The sequence below is a fragment of the Cryptotermes secundus genome, unplaced genomic scaffold, assembly GCF_002891405.2.
Source record: "Cryptotermes secundus unplaced genomic scaffold, Csec_1.0 scaffold1116, whole genome shotgun sequence".
In the NCBI taxonomy this organism is placed as follows: Eukaryota; Metazoa; Arthropoda; class Insecta; order Blattodea; family Kalotermitidae; genus Cryptotermes; species Cryptotermes secundus.
The window spans coordinates 263517-273408 of NW_019738890.1; the positions used below are offsets into that span (position 1 = coordinate 263517).

The following is a 9892-nucleotide window of genomic DNA, read 5'->3' on the forward strand; positions in this document are numbered from 1 at the left end:
TAAAAAAGCTACAAATGGATATAGAACAGAAACAAATAAGAATACTGATTTGAAAAAGGCTTTTATTTCTCAACATGATCTCCCTGTACATTGAGGCACTTGTCCCATCGTCTCACGAGCCCCTGAAAACCAGCAGCATAAAAATTTTTTTTGAGCAGCTGTCGGAACCAGGCGGTGACTTCCCTTTCTACAGCTTCATCACCGGGAAAATGTTCAGCAGAAAGATGAGGTCGGGGCTATACGGAGGATGCCCGAGGACTTCTCACTTGAAATTTCACAGCGTCTCGTTTGTCTTGTTGACAGTATGGGGACGTGTGTTGTCATGCAAGAGTAACAGGTCTTTGGTGAGGAGTCCCTGGTCGCTTCCGTTAAATGGCCTTACGAAGTTTTCTGAGGATGTTACACTAGGAGTCAGCATTTACGGTTTGTCCTTGAGGCTGGAATGCGGTGAGCCATTCTCAACAAAATGTGCAGTGGAATGTAGAGTGTGCACGAGTTATAACATGGCCTTAGTCACACTGTCTCCCACTCACCATCCCTTCCTCGCTACTTCTCTCATGTAACCCAGATGCCATATTTACAAATATGGTCTGTATTTTAATTTGAACTCTTCAATTTGTTTCTTCATATAAGTTCATCATTTCACATCAATTTCAACATACACAAGAGCCTCACAGAAAATTCTGTTGCTACATTTATGATCTCTATCCATAATGTACTTTGTGATTCATTAGCTACTGTGAAGTAAAAACAGATCCTGCATAGCCGTCATGCTAAGGGAAAGACATGAAAATGGACTGGCATCTGATGGGATGACATTTGTATCAAGTTTCATGAAAATCTGTCCATTAGTTCCAAAGTTAACAGGTCAAGAGATACACAACCATGAAATAAGAATAAGCCTATCATTTCTTAGAAAATTAGGGCAGCAGACTATAAATGGGATGTACAAGCATTCCACACAAGACAAAATATGAAATTCTAAAGCATGAAGAAATGAATGACATGTATGTGAAGTATGGGAACAGTAAACAATAACAGTAAAAACACAGTGGGCCACAAACACATACAGGACAACATTAAAGAACCCTCTTCTCGAGAATGACAAGGTGGCACACATTCAGCCCCCGTCAAATGAAATAATAACAGGGATGACACGAACCAGCTTGGTTTATGAATTCCAATAGAATCTTAACAATCTAACTATAAATATTTTAATGTATTCGAACACCCACTGTTGTTGTAAAGACTTTAGATTTTACAGCCAATTGTATATTATTTATGTTGTATGTATATATTTTAACTTTTAGAACATGTAATAGTGGCTTCTAACTGTATTGATGTAAAGGTGTCCATCTGGAGATGGTCTCTGAAGACCAAAACATGTAAGGGCATGAATAATTGAAATAAGAAAATCTTAACCAGTCACACTGGATGGAACTATTTTAACTTTTTCATGGGATTAATTCATTTTTACAGTGAACTGCAGACTTCCAACATATTTACTGACTTGAGAAAACAGTTCCTGGAATTGTACCCTAGCTTGCATTTTATGCTGTCATAAATATATGCTTTTCTTAACCATTCTTGTTTTTCTAAAAGTAAGCAACGAACATTATAATAACGCCAAGTCTCATCTTGAAATTTTGACAAGTTTCAATTCACAATATCTTTTCAGTGCCCATCAGTCATACTTGTACACACCATACTGTATGACCATTGCAACATCATTTAAAGCCAGCATATGGTTAATTTAAGTTGGAAAGACTGTCCAGACTTGGCATATTTCACTACATAGCACAGTCTTGTTCTTGAGAAACTAACAATTCTTCATCTAGTCAAATTCCCTATGTTTGTGGAATTAAAAGCTTCATTACTTCATCCACGACAGCCTATCCTGAGCCAAATAAATCCAGTCTGCACTATTTATAATCCATAGGCCTCCTAAGCAGTCTCTTCTCAACAGGTTGTCTGACCAAAACTGTGTTAATTCATATTTTCCATGTGTTCTACAGGCCTCATCCTGATAATGTTCTGTGCTCTAATACTTGTTGCCCATGATCAAATCACGAGAACAAGCATCAGGGTGATCAGACCCTATCGGGTCCCTCAGAAAGAGCTAACCTCAGTGACTGGTCCAGTGATTCAGGCTGAGTACATCCCAAATACTAGTCTACAGTGTTACTGCTATGGCAACCCATTCACTACCACTCTGTGCACCATGGGAATACCTACGGTTTGAATTCCTTTCTAGCATTACCACTCAGGTCCTCGACTGTTTAATCCTCTGAGTGCTTGAAACATCAAGGTTGCTTGGAGTAAGTGCCATTGCACACAAAAACTCGCTATACTTCTGCACGTTACCTTCAAATGGCTATAGATGCAGAACTCACACTGGCCTGTTCTTTCCTCTAAACATCAGTAATGCCATTTATTAACAAATATGCTCTATGAAGACAGTCTCTCAGCTCTGCCAGTTTTAACGCAAGTACGCTGAGCCTGTCTAAGTGGTGGTGTCAGTCAATACCGACACAGTAACAAAACAAAATATATTAATTTCTTTTTTTTTAACATGTATTTACCATCTACCACCTTTCATATCCAAATAACATAACACTGGCACTTCACACTGTATAATCAAATAATATACATATTTAAATTTGGTTTCATCAGGTATAACATAATTTAATGTCACAGGTATTTTCAGAAATACTGCTTCAATCTCAATTTCTATCCTGAAGTCAGAAACAGCACATCCCTACAAAATGTTGGTAACCACATATGAGAAAACACAAAGTCACAACTCTGAAAACCATGATCCAAGTATTCACAGCCATGAATAACCAAATGTAACATACAATTCAACATATGAAACCCATGAAAATAATTAGTTCTCTCCAGTAACAATACTTCAATGAGGTCCAGTTTTGACAGCTCAACTGGAACAAAGATCTGTAATAGTACAAAATGGACCAAGTATCTCAAATAAGACACCACAGACACAAAGAAGGCATCTATTACAAAAAATACAGTGGAAGCCCCATTTAATATTCCCCATTTTTTTAAATTTGCTTAGTGGGGGGTGGAGTCCAACCGGGTCCACTCGGCACGATGGCCACTGATTGGCCTATTATAGCCTGCCCCGGGTGATTATGATAATGGAGAATTTGGTGGAATGAAGATTGGCAGGGGAAACCAAAGTACTCCGAGAAAAGCTGCCCCAGCGCCACTTTGTCCACCACAAATCCCACTTGCCCAGACCCAGGATCGAACCCGAGCCGCCACAGTGGGAAGCCAGCGACTAACCGCTTGAGCTATGGCCCTGCCTTTTTTCCCTCCTTTAATTTCAATAGTCCCAGTTAATCTCATTGTTAAATATCCCCCTTTAAATCTTCATCACACCAAGAATTAAGCACTCTGGCCTCATTTATGATTCCATCCTTTTCTCTGTCTTCTCACATTTCTTTTGTCATACACTTCGCACACCACAGTTTGTTGAGGCATGTCAGTTCTATCTGTTTCCTGGAAATTTCATCAGTTTCATACTCAAACCTTAAATGGGGGTCTCTCTACAGTCAGAAAATGTTATAGAAATGGACTTCATTTTAGAGTAAATATGTTCTTGGTACCCAGTATTAAATTATGCTAAATATCAACTGCAGCAGTACATTCTCCATCAGGACTGATGACGGCTTGAATCATGCTCATGCTTAACTGCCACAAAACTTGGGCCAGCTCTGGGTCTTGGGCTGCCTTGCTAGGTTCACAACGGCAGCAGTTGTTGAAGTAAAGTCCTGTGGCACCTTCCAACTCTGGTGCAGTTGCACAGTACACAGTTGTGCTTGCTGCTTGTTGCTGCAAACAGACACACACATCACACTTTATATTAACCCAAACACATCCTTCCCCATTTCAAGCAGCCTTCCCTAGGAAGAGAGATGTAATTAGTTAATTTATATATCATTAATGACAGTCAGTAGCTCAGACTGGTAAGATGACAATAAATGATGAATTGGAGAGGATGTGGAAAGAAGTGGCCGAGACATATTTCAGTGTACTATCCTGGTATATGACTGGAGCAACTGTGGAAAATCACGGAATATTGCATAATAGTCAGTACTGCAGCTGAGATTCAAACTGTACACATACTGAGTCCATGTTACTACTTTAGCCAGCTTGATCAACTGATACCTACAGTATACAACTGGCCTGTGAACTACCAAACCTTTAATGTATGAATGTTAGATTTATCTAATGCAGCACACGTGCTTTGTTTAGGAGTGCTGATAGTTTGACCTTCAGCTGGAAACCCCCACAAACCCACGCAAGGTCAAATCAGTGGTTCATTCCTGAACAATGAAATCGTTTATCACCATACTGGTTTTGATACTATTTATGTTTAGAAATAACTGTTTATGATGGGTCAGCCAAACAGAGCACAGCTTTGTTCTTAGAACTGAGAAGTAAATATTCATCTAAGCATGCAGATTAGGGCTACTTGAGCTTGCAAGAAAGTGGGTTGTTTTCAAGAATTTGTTTTCAGTAGCAAATTATCAGTCAGAAGGTCAGTATCGGATTGTCAATTATTTATTTATTTATAAAACATTTTTATTATGTGTCTTGGTAGAGGTATAAAGCTACTGAAGACAAAAATGCACATATGGGCTTTGTGGATAAATCTAACAGGATGGCAAATAGTTACAGAATTGCCTGGAGGACATGGAAATCAACAAAGAAATTATTTTTCCACCTTTTGGACATGACTATTCTCAATGCCTATTTATTTCACACGTCATGCGGTGGAAAAATTACACATAAAAAATTCAGTAAAGTCCTAGTGCGGGATTTGATTGTACGGTTGCATGAGGCGAATATCATGGTTAGTGCCATTTCTCGGGGGAGACCTATGGGCTAGGCTGAAGCTGAGGTGTGGGTCTAGCTGGGAATGTGGTGGGGGTTCTCGTACCCATCCAACCATCAATATTCTAAGAGAATAATAATTCCCTTCTTGCACTGGATGATTCAGCTGTAGCGTTTCCTGCAGCTGAACAGAGTCACTTGTTGGCGAGTCTTCTGCTACTATACAGAATGACGAAATCTCTCAGGTGCTCAGTGAAGGGTCCACTGGGAGAGAGGAAGGCTGAATGAAAGAGATCTCTTGAAGTGAGTGAGCAATCTGCACTGCAGGAGGAACTGGAGGGCCTAGGCACATACTGGCCAATACCATTAAAATTAATTTTAAAGAAATAGAATGTGAGAGTACTGACTCGATTTGTCTAGCTCAGGATAGGGACCAGTGCCAGGCTGCTCATAATTTCTTTCATAGCTAAGCAACTATTAATTTTCCAGGACTCACTTCCACTGAGCCACTTGTTAGTTATTACCCTACACCTTATTCACATGGGCCTTAACCTGAATTACAGCAAAGTTGCATAGACTATTCTGGAAGGAGCAGATTTGTACTTTGTGACTGGAGAATAATCATGGGGCTTAAACGATCAAGAAATGGAACAAACTGGTTACAGCATTTCAATATAGTTTAAAATTAAAATATCCTGCATTGCTTATCTATATATAACTTGGCTTTCCTAGTGTATTGTGTTCAAATTGAAATTGTTTGTATCAACAATGTAAAAATGTCCCTATGCTTAATTAAAAATCCTGTCATGAAGATGTCTGAAGAATGGAGGTACAGCTCTATGCATACTTTGGTCACAAGATGAAGGTTTAAACAGCTTCATGCCCCAGCAGCTTTATCCCCAAAGGAGAGCCCGTGGAACTCAATGGAGACTGGATAGGCCTCTAAGCTAGGACAGATATTGTGGGAATTAGAATCTCTGGCCCCTATCATAATCACACACTGCTTCCTGGGACATACATGCCTAGTGTAATCACTGTCTTAACTCTCTTCATTATACAAAATTAAATGTTAAAATTCTGACTGATCTATACTAACCAGAGATTTTGTGAATGGTCGTACAATGGCAAACACTAAACGGTAAAACCACCAGTTACGATTCAGATTCGAGCTGACCATGTTTCCAGGATGAAGGGTGTTGACAATAATGTCCCTCTCTTCCCACATTCTGGCAAGTTCCAGCCCAAACAGGATGTTACATAATTTAGAGTTGTTGTACGCCATCATGGACCAGAAATGTGTTGCCGACGTTGGTGACAGTGCTGTCTGGCTAAGCGTAGTACTGCTCAGATTAGCAAACCTGCCAAAAAAAATACCACATGAAGTAGACTGGTCAGTAGAATAAAACTCAGAAGCAAGATTCATGCCACTGTAAAGTTTCATACAATCAACAGGTTAAAGATACATCATCTATATCAGAAATTTCTGGCATATTTTTATACAATAATAAAATTTAAAGTGAGATTTGAGTTTTTAGAGTGGTGACTATGAAGATTACCGCATTCAGGGGTTTCTTTTAATGCTAGTGGGGTGGGACTAAGTCCCTTGTATGGCGTCCACTTCTGGCCTATTGTACCAGCCCCAGATGATAGGTGAGGGTGATTGTGGAGCAACTGGTGGAATGAAGATTGGCAGGGGAAACCGAACTACTCGGAGAAAACTTGCCCCAGCGCCACTTTGTCCACCACAAATCCCACTTGACCAGACCCGGGATCAAACTCGAGCGGCCACAGCAGGAAGCCAGTGACTAACTGCTTGAGCTATGGCACGGCCAAGGTAAAGGTAAGGTAAAGTCCTTGTGCTTAATTAATTAAGCACCATGACATGAAGACGTGTTTGAGAGTGGATGTATAGCTCAACTATTCCTGACCTTGACACTAGTTGGAGCTGAGTGGTCAGTTTCATGCCCCATCCATTTTAGCCCCAAGGAAAGAGCCTTGGTACCCACTGTATGGGAGGTTGGGTGGACCCCACAGCTGGTCTGGACACTGTAGAATAGAAACAAATATCTTGCCCCCTCCAGGAACTGAACCTTGGCCATCCAGCCTGTAGCCCACTGATTTACCAACTGAGCTATCCTGGCTCCTTGTTCTGAACAAACACATCTTAAAACATCACATACATTGCTTGACTATGAAATATGATTTTCAGTCAGGGCCTGTTTATCTAATGCAAGCAGAGCCCCACAAATTGGTTGCTATCCAAACAGCAGCACTCCAGCAGTAAGGTTGTTGCCTTTAAGCCTCTGGACCAGGTATATCAAACTCAACTTGTACAGAGGGCCACCTCAGCCCTATAAATAATAGTCCAGGGCCACACTTCAAAATAGAACTATACATTAGATTTTGATACTCGTAGTTGATAATTTAATGTTTAATTATAACCTTTATACGTTCATCACAATGTAACATCAGTACCTGTTGCTGTGTGAAAATGAACTGAATGACAATGTACAAGAGATTACTGGACTAGTAGGAAGGTGTATCTTGTCTCAATGGTCATAAAAGTGAAAGTTTGCTAGCAGCCCATTAGACAATGGCTGGGGGTTGCAAGCTAGTTTTGAAGGTATAAATCCCTTGCACTTGTCTGTCAGTTGCCACCCTCCTTGCATTCTTGCTATGCTTCCAAAAGGGATTCTTAGAAATACTTGGGATGGTGAGGCTGTCCGGATTTTAGTGCATGAACCTTCTGAAATACAATAGTTTGTCTTTCACGAACTTTACACCCCGTTATTTGGACAAACCCGTCTGCAATTCTCAGAATCACTTTTCCCGCAGCCTGCTAATTTATGTCTGCGTGAGACTTCTTGTCTTCTGGTCTGTTGGAAAATTGTCTTTACAAAAAATATTTCTACTAAAATTTTAATATTGATTTTAATATCAATTAGCTCTAAAAGTTGAGGTGCCGCATGTTTGACATGGCTGCTCTCGACAGTCTCCAGTTGGCAGCATTTCTTCCAACAGTGATGTAAGAGCTCCGGCTGTGAATTTGGTGTCATAACCATTTCACCTTTAATAGCATATGTCAGGGAAAGGTGAGGTTCATAACTGAGTAGGAAAAGCTACAGGATATGCATTCTATAGCTTATGCTCCTTATACTGGAAAGGATGAAATGATGATTGAGAAATATGAAGAACATTCTGAACCTGAATTGCATCCTTGTCTTCACTGTTCTGAATATTTACAGTCAACTCTTATCTGTTTGAATGAAAATTAAGCCAGGCTAGATCAGTTGGTATAGTAACTAGGCTATGAGCTGGATGAGTGATTAACTGGGGTTTGGTTCCTGGTACAGGTAAGAGATGTTCTCATCTCCACAGAATCCAGACCAGCTCAGGTATCAACCCAGCCTCCTCCCTAATGTATACTGGGGGAGGGGCTTATTTCTCTGGGGTAAAGTAGCCAAGGCATGAAGCTGACCACTTACCTCCCTCTAGTACTGAGGTTGAAAATGCACAGAGATATACTTTCACTCCTCCATTCATCTTCATGGCATTAAGCTTAATTAAACACAGGGACAATTTTACCTTCATCATAATATTGTGACATGTTGCCCCTACCTCCCCAGCTGCACGTAGCGGTAACCTAGCGCTCGCGTAATAGGCGAGTGATCACCCCGCATCCTGGTAGCTATGCAACGCGCGGTGACATCACGAGCGGAGCCGAAGTAAGCCGAGCGGAGCCGACGTTAGCCGAGTCCCCGCGACCTTGAAGCTATGCAAAGTGAGTCAACAGCGGTGACGTCACCGAGGGATATCGCGGTTGCTAGGCAGCAGTCAACAACTCCGGACAGCGTGGCTAGTAACACGGCACCAGACGACAATTGTCCGACCGAGGCTACATAAGGAGCAGCGAAGGCTATTCACAGTCAGTCCTGGAGCTACCGCCGAGTCAGTCCTGGAGCTACCGCCGAGTGAGTCCTCGAGCTACCTCCGAGTTAGTTCCGAGCTAGCCAGCAACTAGTCAGTTGTATTGTGGCATTTGGAGTGTACTAACTGTGATACTGCAGATAGCAGTAATCGTAAATCTGTAATTTGGGTGACTGTAAGTGTGAATGTGAAATAAAATTCACTATACCAAATACGGCGTGAAGTTATTTGTCGCGTTATACGCCCGATACGCGACAATATTGTACCATAGCATCCTGCTGAACATAACATAACATATTTATTTTTGTTAGTTATCCATCTCGCATGAAACATGCTCTTTAAAACTTTTAAACGTTAAAATCCCTTCTACATCACTGGTATATGCACACTACATGTTTTGACCAACCCTGGTCATTTTCAGGTGTCACTAAACTTGCTGATGAAACTGCTGTGCTTCCATCCCCAAGTTCAATTTTTGGGATATTCCCTCGTCTTTGCACTCATGTCCTGTGGTGATAGTTAGTTCCTCTTATTGTGTCATGTGTAGCTGTTATGAAAGTTTACCTTTACACACAAAATAAATTAAAGAACACCTATGTAAAACTATATCTCTCACATCTGGGGTAGAATAGACTAAACTAATAGACTAAGAATAAACCCGAACCACTTCACAGTTCTACACACAGATGGTAGGTTAATATTAAAACAGAACACACTGAAACAGAATATGAAGATGTGGATTGGTTCTCCTAACAACAGAGACACTGACAAGCTCTTGTGAACGTAGTAATCAATCGTCACTTTTCTTTCTTAGTAGGGGGGGGGGGGGGTTACTAAGCAAATACTCCATGGAATGCCTTTAACTGTACAATGGTGGACTCCCTGACCACACATTTGTTGTTCAGGAACACTACATCTGTATGGCCACAGCAAAGGTTCAAAAATGTCTTCATGAACAAAACTGTGATACCACAAATTAACCCTTTGACGTGGTCATTTAAATTCTGCGGCCGCGGCTCCTGCGGTAATATATTCAGCCGGCCATTTAAATTTTGCTCGAAAATTATTTATTCATCATTGTTCTTAAATTCTATGAGATAGGAAC

At 40.8% G+C, this 9892-nt stretch overlaps 1 protein-coding gene across 4 annotated transcripts in view; it reads right to left on the bottom strand.

Annotated features, from left to right (window-relative positions):
• Positions 1 to 3250: 3250 nt before the first annotated feature.
• Positions 3251 to 9892, bottom strand: part of LOC111871318 (WW domain-containing oxidoreductase) — a 21132-nt gene continuing 14490 nt past the window's right edge. For all 4 annotated transcript variants that reach the window (XM_023864344.2, XM_023864345.2, XM_023864343.2 and 1 more), the window contains 2 exons: positions 5957 to 6218; positions 3251 to 3855 (listed from right to left, as the gene is read on the bottom strand). In XM_023864344.2, the coding sequence (XP_023720112.1) occupies positions 3646 to 3855; positions 5957 to 6218 (472 nt within the window). In that variant the 3' untranslated portion in view covers positions 3251 to 3645. The remainder of the gene's footprint in view (positions 3856 to 5956; positions 6219 to 9892) is intronic.